This window comes from Geotrypetes seraphini, chromosome 12 (genome assembly GCF_902459505.1).
Source record: "Geotrypetes seraphini chromosome 12, aGeoSer1.1, whole genome shotgun sequence".
Lineage (NCBI taxonomy): Eukaryota > Metazoa > Chordata > Amphibia > Gymnophiona > Dermophiidae > Geotrypetes > Geotrypetes seraphini.
This window is the reverse complement of record NC_047095.1, coordinates 49,663,996-49,679,778: the sequence shown is the minus strand read 5'-3', so window position 1 is coordinate 49,679,778 and position 15,783 is coordinate 49,663,996. Positions and strand designations below refer to the sequence as shown.

The 15,783-nt window shown below is 47.6% G+C and overlaps 1 protein-coding gene across 9 annotated transcripts in view; it reads left to right on the top strand.

The window, feature by feature from the left end:
- PATJ (PATJ crumbs cell polarity complex component) overlaps nt 1–15,783 on the top strand; it is a 392,685-nt gene that overhangs the window by 266,546 nt on the left and 110,356 nt on the right. For all 9 annotated transcript variants that reach the window (XM_033916053.1, XM_033916047.1, XM_033916046.1 and 6 more), the window contains one exon: nt 9,196–9,268. In XM_033916053.1, the coding sequence (XP_033771944.1) occupies nt 9,196–9,268 (73 nt within the window). The remainder of the gene's footprint in view (nt 1–9,195; nt 9,269–15,783) is intronic.

The window sequence follows — 15,783 nt, the reverse complement described above, 5'->3', positions numbered from 1 at the left end:
CTCTTCTCTCTCAGCACAACTGGCTATGTTCCCTGGACCTCAAAGAGGCCTGCACTCACATCCCAATCAATCCGACTTCACGTCGCTACCTACGGTTTCAGATACAGCACCGTCACTATCAGTACAAAGTGCTACCTTTTGGCCTCGCTTCATCGCCCAGGGTGTTCACCAAGTGCCTTATTGTGGTGGCGGCCTTCCTCAGGTCTCACAACCTCCAGGTGTTCCCCTACTTGGACGATTGGTTGGTGAAAGCACCTACGTCTCCACTTGTGCTACAAGCCACTCATCACACCATCTCTTTCCTCCATCTCCTGGGGTTCGAGATCAACTACCCCAAGTCGCATCTGCTTCCCACACAGCGACTTCAGTTCATTGGAGCAGTTCTCGACACCACACTGATGAGGGCATTTCTCCCCTGCGACCGTCAACGGACCCTGCTCCACCTCTGTCGTCAGGTGCTCCTTCATCACTCCATTCCAGCCCGACAGATGATGGTCCTCCTGGGCCACATGGCCTCGACGGTCCATGTGCTTCCTCTGGCGCAACTCCACCTCCGGACACCTCAATGGACTCTTGCCAACCAATGGTCACAGACCACGGATCTTCTTTCTCATCCCATCTCTGTGACATCGTCTCTTCAGCAATCTCTTCAATGGTGGTTGAACTCCTCAAATCTTTCCAGGGGTCTACTCTTTCATCTACCCCCTCACTCCATGATCATAACCACAGATGCCTCCCCCTATGCGTGGGGAGCTCACCTGGGAGATCTACGCATCCAGGGACTCTGGACCCCTCAGGAGCGTCAACATCACATCAATTTCCTGGAACTCAGAGCCATGTTCTATGCTCTCAAGGCCTTCCAGCACCTTCTCTACCCTCAGGTTCTTCTCCTGTGCACAGACAATCAAGTCGCCATGTACTACATAAACAAGCAAGGCGGCACCGGATCTCGCCTCCTTTGTCAGGAGGCTCTCAGCATCTGGACCTGGGCCACGGCCCGCAATCTCTTCCTCAAGGCTGTCTATATCCAGGGCGAACAGAACTCTCTGGCCGACAATCTCAGCCGCATCCTTCAACCTCACGAGTGGACTCTGGACCCTTCCACACTCCACTCCATCTTTGCTCGCTGGGGCACTCCGCAGGTGGACCTCTTTGCAGCTCCTCACAACCATCAGCTGCCCCAGTTTTGTTCCAGACTCTTCTCTCCTCATCGTCTGACCCCAGATGCATTCCTGCTCGACTGGATGGATCGGTTCCTCTATGCCTTTCCTCCACTACCTCTGATGTTGCGGACGTTATCCAAACTCCGCCGGGACAGGGCCACCATTATTCTCATCGCTCCTCGGTGGCCTCGCCAACACTGGTTCTCCCTCCTGCTCCAGCTCAGCTCCAGGGAGCCCATTCCTCTTCCTGTGTTTCCTACTCTACTTACGCAGCAGCATCGGTCTCTACTACATCCCAATCTGTCCTCGCTCCACCTGACAGCTTGGTTTCTCTCGGGCTGACCTCTCCAGAGAATCTGTCTCAGCCCGTCCGTCGCATTTTGGATGCCTCCAGGAAACCGGCCACCCTCCAATGTTACCATCAGAAGTGGACCAGGTTCTCCTCTTGGTGTCTACTGCATCACCACTATCCCACCTCATTGGCGGTGGAAACTGTACTGGACTATTTGCTCTCTCTATCTGATGCTGGCCTCAAGTCCACCTCAATCAGAGTCCACCTCAGTGCCATCACTGCGTTTCATGAGCCTATCCTCGGAAAACCGCAAACGGCTCATCCTCTGGTTTCCCGGTTCATGAGAGGCCTCCTCAATGTCAAACCACCTCTGAAGCCTCCTCCTGTCGTCTGGGATCTGAATGTGGTTTTATCAGCCCTCATGAAACCCCCTTTTGAGCCTCTTGCCACAACTTTGCTCAAACTTCTAACATGGAAGGTGCTTTTCCTCATTGCCATCACCTCTGCCAGGAGGGTTAGTGAGATGCATGCACTGGTCGCCGATCCACCGTTCACTGTTTTTCACCATGACAAGGTGGTTCTGCGTACCCATCCTAAATTCCTTCCCAAGGTGGTCTCGGCTTTTCACCTCAACCAGTCCATTGTGTTGCCTGTCTTTTTCCCTAAACCCCATTCTCATCCTGGGGAACAGGCGTTGCACACGCTGGATTGTAAGCGTGCCCTTGCATACTATCTTGACCGTACCAGGGCTCACCGCTCGTCCCCTCAGCTCTTTCTGACCTTCGATCCTAACCGTCTAGGTCGTCCTATCTCTAAACGGACACTTTCCAACTGGCTTGCTGCCTGTATTGCGTTCTGTTATGCTCGGGCCGGTCTCTCACTGGAAGGTGCTGTCACGGCCAACAGGGTCAGAGCTATGGCTGCTTCTGTGGCTTTCCTCTGTTCCACGCCCATCGAGGAAATCTGCAAGGCTGCCACTTGGTGCTCAGTTCACACGTTCACTACTCACTACTGTCTGGATGCCTTCTCCAGACGGGATGGACACTTCGGCCAATCTGTGTTACAAAATTTATTTTCCTAATGGCCAACCATCCCTCCTCCCTCTCTGTTAGCTTGGAGGTCACCCATGCGTTAAGAATATGCTGCCTGCTTGTCCTGGGATAAAGCACAGTTACTTACCGTAACAGGTGTTATCCAGGGACAGCAGGCAGATATTCTTATGTCCCACCCTCCTCCCCGGGTTGGCTTCTTAGCTGGCTTATCTTAACTGGGGACCACGCATTCCTCCGTCGGGCGGGAAGGCACTCGCGCATGCGCGGTGCGGCCAACTAGAACTTTCTAGTTAAAAAGGTCCGTACCGGGGCTCCGTCGGTGACGTCACCCATGCGTTAAGAATATCTGCCTGCTGTCCCTGGATAACACCTGTTACGGTAAGTAACTGTGCTTTCACCACCCCGTGGAGCAGTAAATGGCCTTGTCCCTTGTGTTAAGTATGCGTGCGTTGCCTTACTTATCACCTCTCCCGATCGTGCGGTCCAGCAGCCTCCTATCTTCTTCCTCCCGATTACCGCGATCTTGGCATCTCCCTCTCTTCTCCTCACCTTCGCTGGCAATTTTCCATTTTCTGTCTCCAAGCAGCACAAGCCTTTAAACAAGTCACGTGTGGCTGCCTGAAACTTATCCTCTGACACAAATGGAAACAGGAAGTTATATCAGGAGAAGTTTCAATGCATCCGCACGCGACTTGTTTAAAGGCTCAGGCCACTCGGAGACAGAAAAATGAAAATCGGCAGTGAAGGTGAGGGGAAGGGAGTGAGGGAGATGTCCGGACCACAGTAATCGGGAGGGAGGGGGCTGCTGGACCACATGAGGGGCGCTGAAGGGAAGTGGAGGGGGAGGGGAGAGAGGAACAGATGTTGAAGGGAAATGGGTAGGAGAGAGAGGGGAGAAGACGCTTAAGGAAAGTGGGAAGGGGAGAGAGAGGGGCACCCATACTGGATGGAAGGAGGGGATAAAAAAAAGGGTGCATTCTGGATTGGGGAGACAGATACCAGATCTGAGGTGAGGAAAGGAAGAGAAAAACCTCCTGGAGGAGGGAGGAAAGATGGAAGGGAAGAAGACAGAGATGCCAGACTAGGGGGGGAGCGGAGGAAAGATGAATGCCAGCCCAATGGGGGGGGGGGGTGGAGGGAGAGATGAAAAGGAGAGGCACAGTAACAGAGCAGATGCCATATGGAAGAGGCAGAGAGAAGGCAGATAGTGGATGGAAGGAATAGAATGATGAAAAGATGAGGAAAGCAGAAACTAGACAACAAAGGTAGAAAAAAAATTTGTATTTCTTTTCTTTTTTTTTTTTTTTGCTTTAGGATAAAGTAGTATATTAGTTGTGTTGATAAACATTTATAAACAAAGCCCTGTCAGCTGAAGATCTCTTCCTATAGTTCGGCAGCCAGAACTTTGATTTATAAAATGACAATTGTACAGAATATTGTTTCTTTTTATACTTTAATAAAATAAGTTCAGTATAAAACTATTTGAGGCTTGTGTGGATGGAATCAGATGGTTTACCTGGACGGGGCAGAGACAGGGACCGAGCTTACGAGGCAGAGACAAGGACAAATTCTTCCCCCATGTCATTCTCTACCAGAAATGCCAAGGAAAGACAATTTAATCATGAATTAGTAATGTGTTACTGTTGGACAAACTGGCCGGACCGTTCTGGTTTTATCATTGTAAACTATATTTTTATTGTACACCGCTCAGAAGCCCGGATTAAGCGGTATAAGAAATTTTAAATAAACTTGAAACTTGGTCTTTATCTTCCTTCATTTACTAGGTTATTGCAGTCTGTCTTTCTAATTCTAGAACCATATTTTTTGAATCGATTGCAAAATCCAATGACTCGCTAGATCAGGGATCAGCAACATTTTGAGGGGCAGAGCACCCAAAAACCTACAACAAATGTTGGAGTATGGAACTAAAGATTGTGTGCAGAAAGAATTAATGTCAACACTCCCATAACTTTCACTCTTCCTTCTTGTGTCATTTTTCTTCGTAGATTTCCCTCTCCCACTGCCTGTCTTTCTCTGTCACCTTTCTCTCTGTTTCTTTGCCTTCTGCTTCCTTGGGTTCATAGACAAGTCGGCGAAAGACAAAGGTGCGCGCCGACAACTGAGCGCAAGACGGAGGCGCGCGCCGAAGAAAATTACAGTTTTTAGGGGCTCCGACGGGGGGTTTTGTTGGGGAGCCCCCCAGTTTACTGAATAGAGATCGCGCCGGCGTTGTGGAGGATTTGGGGGGTTGTAACCCTCCACATTTTACTGTAAACTTAACTTTTTCCCTAAAAACAGGGAAAAAGTGAAGTTTTCAGTAAAATGTGGGGGTTACAACCCCCCACAACGCCCCCACAACGCGGCGCGATCTCTATTAAGTAAAGTGGGGGGTTCCCCCCATGCCCCCCCGTCGGAGCCGTAAAAAGAGTAATTTTCTGCGGCGCGCACCTCCACGCTGCACTCAATTGTCTGCACGCGCCTTTGTCCCAGCGCGCTTTTGACCTGACACCGCTTCCTTGCATATCTATCACATTTCCGCTGCTTGTATGTCTCTCTTTCAGGCTAAAGGTCTCCTAGCAATCTAGCTCTGTGTAGAATTAGCGACAACTGTATGCGCTCTGGAAATACACTTTCTCTCTGTGATGGCCCCGTATCACACCTGCCACCTTGTCTTATCCCAGTTCCTGAAAGTGGGGTGGCCTTGCAGATTGCTCAGCCAAATGTTTTCTCAAGCCAGCAGTATGACATGTGATGTGCCAGGAGAGAGAAGCTTAGATGTTTTTATAGTAAGTGCACAGAATATACAGTAGTACAGTCAAATACAGTGATATTTTATTGTGGCTGCCTACAGAGATGGTGAAGGGGAGAATGAAATTCTGGCCATGTATATGTGAAGTAATTGAGAGTAGATTTTTAAGCAGCATAATTACTAATGCACACTACTGATTTTGCCTGTGTTACTATGGTTAATGTAAGCAAACTAGTTCTCATTGCATAAAATGGGATTTTGCAGGAAAATAACGAGTCAACTGTGTTAACACATGCAAAACTGGTAGCATGCATTAGTAACTATACCTGTCAATCTTGTTTGATCTTCTAGTGTCTTAAAGGATGATATGATTTTAGTTTAGGCCATAGTATTTGTTCTTGGTTCTGGCCCTGCCTTCCCATTGCACCTTTAGGACTGGATGCATGTTGCTTGACAAATGTCATTGATGAAGCTTGAGAGCTCCGGTATGATGGAAATGATCCGGATGGAATTCCTTCTCAAAGTGGAGGCTTTCCATTTTCCAGCATAGATTAACCACAACAGTCAGAAATGCATATATCTCACTCTGATTTCAGAAGTGACCATAAGAGCATAAGAATTGCCGCTGCTAGGTCAAAGACCAGTGCTCTGAGACTAGCCCTACCTTCGTACAGCTTAAGCAGATCTCCTCCCTCAGCCACTGCAAACACCTAAACCTTGCCTGTACCAAATTACAGATTTCTTTGATATTTTTTTTCTAAAATCAAATGTAAAATCTGTGCTGCAAGCTGAGAGCCGTCCCTTCTTGGCTTCTCAGCTGCCACTAAAAATCTGAGGGGGTTAATGGCCTATCAGCTCATCCTACTGGGAAGCATGGTCAAAGCAGAAGGATTAAACCTTTTTTTAAAAAAAAAAAAAAAGAGGAACAATTTTTCCATCTTTTATTTCCCTTATTGGAAAAGTATATTCCCCAGGACTGGTTTTTCATTTCTTCCACAGATTGAACTCCTCAGCAAGAACAAACAAGAGAAAAACATCAGAACATATATTGCAGTGATAAACCAGGCCAATGTTTGAAAACTTTATGGTGTAGCAGAAAACTGCTGCCACTAAGGGCTCCATTTATCAAGGTGCGGGAGGCGGTTAATGCGCGGAACACCGCGCGTTCAACCGCCTGCCGCGCTAGTCACTAACGCCTCTATTGACAAGCCGTTAGTTTTTAGGCTTGCCGCAGGGGTTAGCGCGTGATGAAATGTCCGACGCGCTAACCCCCGTAGCGCACCTTGATAAAAGGAGCCCTAAATCACTGGACCTGATACAAATAACTTTAGATTTTTGTCATGCACACTTGTGAATGTAACCCTAAGCCAGCGTTATTAGCATATTTTTTTATTGCCACTATATATTACAGAAGGCACACATGAGAGATCCCCCCCCAAAATCAAGGATTTTGATTTGAATTAAAAGTTTGCTTAGACTAAGGTGCTCCTTTTACAAAGGTGCGTTAGGGCCTTAACGCATGGAATAGCGCACGCTAAAATGCCGCGCACGCTAGCTGCTACCGCCTTCTCTTGAGCAGGCAGTAGTTTTTCGGGTAGCGCGCGCGCTAAAAGGAGCCCTAAGTAAATTCACAGATCTCTGCATGTAGAAGGTGATTCCATTTGCAGTTTTCAGTCATCTTGAACAATAATCTAAATCTTCCTTTCTCTGACTGTGAGTGATAAGCAGGAAGTCCAGACTTTGCATGCTTAATTCATCTGAAGGGATCTTGCTAATTAACTCAGCCAGCTGGATCACATTGAAAACCATTTCCTTCATGCATAGTGGATCAGTTAAGCTAGAGAATGACACAGGGTCAAATTTTTCCCCATCCCCACAGGAACTCAGTTTTCCCATCCTGCCCCCACAAATTTTGTCAGTGTCCCTGCCACTGCCCCTGCCCCATTCCTGTAAGCTCTGCCTTAACCGCACAAGCCTTGAACACTTATGATTTTAAAGTCTTTGAAGCTTGCAGGAATGGGGCAGGGACAGGAAAAGAACTTGCCGGGACGGGAAAATAAGTTCCCGCGGGGATGGGTACAAATTTGTCCCTGTGTCATTCTCCTGGGGTCCTTCAATAAAACCATTCAAAGACTCCGCATCATCCAAAACTCGACAATCCGACTGATCTTTGGGCTGAAAAAAATGGGAACACATATCCCCCTACTACCAAAAACTCCACTGGCTACCCATGGAAGCAAGAATTCAATTCAAGTTTGCCTGTATCTGTTACAAATCCATTCTTGGTTTGGCCCCATTATACATGGTTCCCCATTTCTCCTTAAACTGCCCTTCCAGACCCACCTGCAGAGTCCACCTCTTCAGCCACCCAACTCTAAAGGCCTGCCGATACAAAAGTCACCTAAACAGAACACTTGCCTTCCAAGCAGGTCATCTAAATGACTGGCTGAGCAGAATTATCTCGCACTCCTCATCCTACCTAAACTTCAGGAAATTATTAAAAACTAGCCTATTCAACCGAACTACAACCTAGCCCTCCCTCCCTCCCTCCCTCCCCTGCTCCCCAAGCTCTCTTTCCCTACCCTTCGCCCTGCCCACCCACTTTTGTCCCTATTTCGCCCGTTCCCCCGCACACGCATATTTATTGTATCTGTATTCGCTGACTGTAACATCTCGCTGATTGGCCTGCCCTTCTCTGTTGTAAACCGTATTCGCTGATTCTTTGTTGTATCTGTATTCACTGATAGTAACTATTCGCATATCTGTATCTGTATCTGTATTCACTGTTTGTAACTATTTGCTGATTGTCCAGCCCTTCTTTGTTGTAAACCGCCTCGAACTACCGTATTTTCACGCAGATAACGCGCACCCGTGTAAAACGCGCACACGGGTATAGCGCGCAGAAACCACGATTTTATGTACAAAAACTTTTGTATACCGCGCTCACGGGTATACCGCGCATGCAGCCCGACTGTCCTTTCGCCCGCCCCGACTCTCCTCTGGCCACCCCGACTCTCCTTTCGCCCTCCCCGACTCTCCGTGCGCTGTCCCGACTCTCCGTTCACCCTCCCTGACTTTCCGTGCACTGCCACGACTCTCCGTGCGCTGTCCCGACTCTCCGTTCACCTGAGGCACATGGTCGGGTTGGGCCCATGTGCCTCAGGCCACGCCCCCAGGTGGGACCTAAGGCTCCAGGGCCTATTCTGATTGGCCCACGCGCCTTAGGCCCCACCAGTAGGCGGAGCTTTGGGACGGATGGGCCAATCCGGCCTCATTCCGTCGTTGGCTGCCTGCCGGACAGGCGGGTTTGGCTCCCGTCTGTCTGGCCAACTAGCAAAGGTACGGGGAAGGGGGGTGGGGGTGTCGTGGGGGTCGGCCAGGGGGGTTGCGGGTCGGCTGGGGGGGCGGTCGGAGGTTCTTGGGGGGGGCGGTCGTTGGAGGGAGGGAGGGGGGTTTGCGTCGAGGGCAGGAGGGCCTGGGATCCCTCCTGCCCGTAATGTAGTGCGGGGTGGGGGTAGGGGATCGCCGTGGCCAGGAGGGTTTGGGCTCCCTCCTGGCCCGATATTGTCGGGGAGTCGGCCGGGCAAGAGGGCTTGGGCTCCCTCTTGCTCCGATCGCGGGTGCGGGTGGGAGCGCGTGCGAGCGGTCGTTCGGGGTGGGGGTGCGAGCGGTCCTGCTGGGGGGGGTGAATCGGGCGTCGGGCGGGGTGGGAACTATGTAAAAAAATTTTGTATACCACGCTCACGCGTATAACGCGCGAGGGGTATGCGCGGTAGGTAAAAACGCGTATAACGCGCGCGTTATATGCGTGAAAATACTGTACTACGGCTTTGGCGGTTTATATAAGAAATAAAATAATAATAAGTTAAGCTCTTAATGAAAGCAGTTCAGCATTTTACCATATGATATAGTGATTCTCTGCATTTTAAAATTTCACAGAAATAAGGATGCAGTCAACCAAATGGCTGTCATACCCTATCCATTGGCTTCCAACTCAGAATCTTCTGGTGAGGTAAGAGGGATTTGGGGTTTTTTAAAATAGAGTAATCATAATAATTAGCCAAATAAATTCAGACTTGTTTAAGTACTGAACTAGAAAGTCCATCTACTAACAGTTAATAAAAAGTGCAAACCTTTATATGTGTTATTTATGCTACAAAAAGTAAAGAAGCCTTAGGGATGCTCTCTCTCACAATGGTATTCTGTGCAAAGCACAATAGCAGATGTTTTACTACAGTGCATAAAAAAGGTAAGTTTATTACAAGTTCTAGTGCAATAGACATATCATTCTTGAAGCTGTGGGTTGGGTACCTCTGATCACAAGATCTGATGTAGAGACCCCCCATTTACATTTTTTCTGCTCTACCTTGCCTCACTCTGGGCTGTCTTGTAACTCCTCAGTTTTACTCTGTACACATGAGATGGTGGGAGCCTGTCTGTTCTGCTCATGTTTATTTTTCCTTTAATTTCAGAGTTTTTTTATCCGGTTGTGAGGCTTTTCGGTGCTACAAGTTTCAGATACAAAATCCTGATTTTAGCTGGGAATGGTGTAAGTGCATCTCCAGTGAAGCGCAGCTGTGCACCTGCCATGAACCCCCAGAGTGGCACACAGGAGCACTGGCAAGGGCCCTCTGGGCATCCTCGTCTGGATTTTGTTCCAGAATTTATATTATGATGTATGAAGCATACTTAAATTAAAGTGATTGCAGTGACTCCTTGGAGGTCGTGGTGGTGGTAGCTCCAGGGGTTCTCCCTCCTAAGAGTGCAGTTTCACCTACAATAGAGCCATGCACAAGATATGGGGGTACAGTCAGAAGAGGACTGGAATGAAGTGGAGTCTGTATCTATGCCTTTACTTTCCCAGTCTGGCTCCTCAGTATAGAAGATTCTGCATCACGCCTGGGAGGGCCAAGTCCCAACTAAATGGCAGCCTGGATTTCTGAGAGGACCTGACAGTGCGCAGGCTGTTTAAGCCCACAGCACTTTTGGAGATTATTAGTGGCTATCTCCAAGAATTAAAGATAGAGCCTCTGCTGCCCAGTGCTCACTTATGAGCAGCACTAAGACTCAGACCACATGCTTTCCCTCCCATCCAGACATTACTAAGATGCTGACAGACCATTGGGCTAAGGCCATGATGAAACTTTACCCGATGGACGCTGAATTTCGTCAGCTGTTTATTCTGTCAATGGTGGATTTCTTGGTGACACAGGTTACCAAGCATACCTCCCTCCCCAGTGAAGGTGAAGTAGTGATGAAAGATGCACAGGACTACAAGCTGGATTTTGTCCTTAAGAGGCAATTTGAGGCCGTGGTGTTGGGGATTGAACGCAGAGCAGCGACGTCGTACATCACATGTACTTGCAACTAAAGGTTATGTCATGCTCTGGGAGCCAGTACACAGAAGAACCTTCAGTCCAGAGATCATGTCAAGGCTTGGGACAGAGATTTGGGGGTGATAAGCATCTCCAGTCCTCAGGATCTTTCTCCTCAGTGACCCCCCAAGAAGCAGTCCTGATGCCAAGTCAGGAGCCGTACCTCCAAGGATAGGGGGGAGGTTATCAGCTTATTGGGAAGCATTTGTGAAGATCACTTCAGACCACTGGGTACTGGAAATTATTCAGGAGGGGGTACAAGCTCAAATTTTTTTGTCCCCTTCCAGAAAAAGCCAGAGAATGCAGTCAGAATCTGAGCAACAGTAAAGAGACTACTGGATATAGTAACCATAGCAGCCATCACGGATGCAGTCAGGCTTGGGCAGATACTTTATATACTTTATTGTGCCCAAATGAGACTCAGAAGACTGAAGGCTGATTCTAGATATGAAATCAGTCAGTGCCCTCAAAATACTGTGTTTTTGCATGGACCAGATCTTGAGGTTCCACTTTCTGGCGCAGAACTTCCAGTTCTTGGACCTTCCATTTGGGCTGGCCACGGTGCCACGTACTTTCACCAAGGTGATGGTCATAGTAGCAGCGCACCTCTGCAAGGAGGGGATACAAGTGCATCCATACCTGAATGATTGGCTGATATGAGCTCTGTCTGAATCCAAAGGAAGAACAGCAATGCAGAGCAAATCAGGGCAGTAGAAGAGCCCGAAGCAGCGTGTGAAGACTGCTGCACACGCTGCTTGAATCGCCAGGTTCATAGTCGGATCCGCGGGAAGGGAAGGGTGGGGCGGCAAAGGACTCGGGTCCCGGGCGGCAGGGTCATCGCAAGAGCCAGTTCGGAAAGTTTCTGGACTCTTCTCAGCTCCATTTTTCGATTTGTCCCGGGGGGGGGGGGGGGCAGGAGGCGCTCTTTGTGCCCCAGTCCCGGTTTGTGGAGGCGATTGTCGGCTGGCTGGGAGCAGGCTTGTGGAGGCGATCGTCGGCTGGTGACGTACAACGCGCATGTGCACTCTTGCCTAGCGCAACAGATCAGATCTCAGGGAACACGCAGCAAGAGTGCGCATGCGCGGCTAGCATTTTATTATTATAGATGAGCATGCATTGTTACTCCACCCAAATCTCTGCCCCCAAACACACTCATGTAGCTCGTGTATAGTTCATGACGTCTTGTCACTGTGCATGGGGTGATTTTATAAGAGGCCTTTTATTCATGTACCACAGGATTTACATATGAAAACTCCTTATAAAATTACTGCCAAAATTATTTCTTTCCCCAAACTGATGAAATGATTTAACTCAGTATATCGAAAACTATATGTCACAGCACACTAGTGTGCATCCTGAGATTTCAGGTCTGACACAAGTTGCTGGGGAGGAGGAGCAGTACTGGCGCTGGCTGACTGCCTACAGGACGTGGCTCTTCCAGTGAGGGGCAAATCCTGTAGGCAATCAGCCGGTGCCTTTCCTTCTTTCCACGTGTCTTCCCTGCCGGCACCCCCAACTGGCGGCTCATGGCCCATCTGGAGGGTCTTCTCGCATGCGCGGACATTGATGTGATGATGTCATGCATGTTTGTGATGTCATCACGTCAACGTCCGCACACTTCCGAAAGCCTCGAGCCAAGGCCACTACATTTTGTGTGCCGTGGCGCGACAAAATCTGCGGGTCATTGATTTAACTGAATATTATTAGATGTGATTTAAGATATTTTATACCACCAGATCAACAATACTATTAAAACATTTCCCAGTTGTCCAATGGGACATTCAGTCCTCGAACTCATCTTTAAATCTCTAAGGTTGGCAACATTGGTTTGATTGCAACAGGTAGAAAGAAGTCCAGCAATATGTACTATATGAATTATATATGGATTTGAGAAGGGAAAGGTGATGGTGTTTTCTTGATTTAAGATTACTTTTGTGTAACGGGGCAGTTTTCAATAGCCCATGGCATTTCAAGATACTTTTTCACTTTTCTATGCCAGCACTTTGCTAGTTTTCTGTCAATTAGAACTGGACAGATACCGGACGACTTTAAGATAGCGAACGTCACGCCAATTTTCAAAAAAGGATCAAGAGGAGAACCAGCAACTACAGACCTGTGAGTCTTACGTCTGTCCCTGAAAAGATGGTTGAAGCACTGATTAAAGATAGCATAGTCCAGCACTTGGATACACACGTCCTGATGAGAGCCAGTCAACATGGCTTCAGGAAAGGGAAATCATGTTTGACAAATTTACTTCAATTTTTTGAGACCGTGAACAAACAAATTGATAGTGGAGAACCGGTGGACATAATATACTTGGACTTCCAGAAGGTTTCCACATGAAAGACTTCTCAGGAAACTACAAAGCCATGGAATAGAGGGAGATATACTAAGATGGATAGGCAAATGGCTGGAGAACAGAAAGCAGAGAGTGGGCATAAATGGGAAGTTCTCAGACTGGGAGAAAGTGACTAGCGGTGTGCCCCAGGGCTCGGTACTTGGGCCCATCTTATTTAATATTTTCATCAATGACCTAGAAGAAGAAGCATCCAGTGAGATCATCAAGTTTGCAGACGACACAAAGCTATGCCGGGCAATCAGATTGCAAAAAGATAGCGAGGAACTCCAGAGTGACTTGTGTCAGTTAAAGAAATGGGCGGAGAAATGGCAGATGAAGTTTAATGTGGAAAAGTGCAAAGTAATGCATTTAGGCAGAAAGAACAAGGAACACGAGTATAGAATCTCAGGTGCAACTCTGGGTAAGAGCGTACAAGAAATGGACCTGGGTGTACTGATAGAAACCGTCAGCACAATACGTGGCAGCGGCAAAGAAAGCAAATAGAATGTTAGGCATGATAAAGAAAGGAATCACGAGTAGATCGGAGAAAGTTATAATGCCGCTTTATAGGGCAATGGTTAGACCACACTTGGAATACTGTGTCCAACATTGGTCTCCCAATCTAAAGAAGGATATAAAACTGCTGGAGAGGGTGCAGAGATGAGCAACGAAGCTAATAAAAGGTATGTGTCAGGTTTGTTAGTGGCCCCCCCCCCCCAATGTATGGTGGTAGGGGTTAAGTGAAAGGCGCCCTGACAAACACCTGGTCCCAGGTTCAGTTCCCTCACTGAAGTTTCACCAGGAAGTAGAATCAAATAATAGGCACAGTCAGAGGTGGTTGCATAAAGAATATATTATAGAAATAGTCTTACAGAAGAGCAATATTTATAAGCATTACAATGAAGCATTACAATTAAGTAGAGAGCAAAGCAGTTTCCCTGCCTTACAGAGTCCAGAAACAAAGATGAAGTCAGAAGTTCTAGGAAGAGCCAGAGAGAGAGAGAGCCAAGACCCCTCTCCTCCAGAGATAGAAAGATAGATTGATAGATAGATTGATAGAGCAGAGAGGAGGCTTTTATATCTTGGAATCTTATTCTGAATATAGAAACTTGTATGTCCCAGTATCTTTCTGTTTAGAATTTGTAAACTGTTTGAAACAATGGTTAATTTAATTGATAAAGGAGGGTGTGATACTTGCAAGCATGGAAGATGGGATTAGTCTCTGGCTTCTTTGTCCCATTCAAGCAGCCTATCTGCTTGATCTGTGTACCTGGACCCATTGTCCTAAGCACCCTCTTAATCAGACATTAACACCTTTTTGCTAGTCATGATTCAATCAGAGCTACTTAAAACAGTTTCCCTGCCCTCAGGATCTATCTGCATTCCCATGCCAGAGTCAGATTGATATAATTTCCCATAGGCCTTCGCTGACATAAGTAATGCCAACTAAAAATGCTGAATGGTAGCGATAGCTAGGCTGACAGTATGGAGAACTTGGAATACGAGGAATGACTTAAGAGACTGGGATTGTTCTCCCTTGAGAAAAGGAGACTGCGAGGGGATATGATTGAGACTTTCAAAATACTGAAAGGAATTGACAAAATAGAGCAGGAAAAAAATTATTTACAATGTCCAATGTGAAATGGACAAGAGGACATGGACTGAAGCTAAGGGGGGACAAGTCCAGGACAAATATCAGGAAATTTTGCTTCACGCAATGAGTGGTGAACACCTGGAATGCTCTCCCAGATGAGGTTATTGCGGAATCCACCGTTCTAGGATTTAAAAGCAAACTAGATGCACATCTCCTTACGAGAGGCATAGAGGGATATGGGTGACTAAAATTACGCCAGATGTACACCTGGCTGGGCCTCCGCTTGTGCGGATCGCCAGACTTGTTGGACCGAAGGTCTGATCCAGAGATGGCAGTTCTTATGTTCCTATGTAAAACATTAGTTGCAATCAGTGCCTCCATACAAAGTAGTCATAAACATTTTCCATCAGCAAGCAGGACTCAGTCAGGCACAGAAGCGGGTGACGTCATTGCACTTTGTTGGAATGGAACAGCTCTCGAGGCGTTTAAAACTTAAGTGTAAACTCTGAGCATGTGCAATCCCCTCAGTTCCATTGCTCAAGAATTAACGCAGATGTTAAAGGAGCTGGAGGGATTTTGTGCCTGATCAATTCTGTTGTCTACAGAAAATATCCATTACAGGTGAGCAACAATGATTTTTCCATCAACAAGCAGGACTGAGTCAGGCACACAAGTCTGCTTATCTCTTTATGTATTATCCATTATTCAGGAGTAGCCCACATGTCAAAACAAGGTGTGAGAATTGTAATATAAGAACATAAGAATTGCCGCTGCTGGGTCAGACCAGTGGTCCATCGTGCCCAGCAGTCCGCTCATGCGGCGGCCCTCTGGTCAAAGACCATTGCCCTAACTGAGATTAGCCTTACCTGCATACATTCTGGTTCAGCAGGAACTTGTCTAACTTTGTCTTGAATCCCTGGAGGGTGTTTTCCCCTATAACAGCCTCTGGAAGAGCGTTCCAGTTTTCTACCACTCTCTGGGTGAAGAAGAACTTCCTTACGTTTGTTCGGAATCTATCCCCTTTTAACTTTAGAGAGTGCCCTCTCGTTCTTTGTTGCCCTCCAGAAGCTGCCAACCTATGAAACTGCAAAGTCTGTCTAATGGTTAGGCCAGCCCTGCTAGCCAGTGATAATACTGGGCTTTGTGAGCTATTTTGATCTGAGATTGCATGGCAAACAACAAAAAATGAGTTACTCTAGCCCTACACCAGGATGATGAAA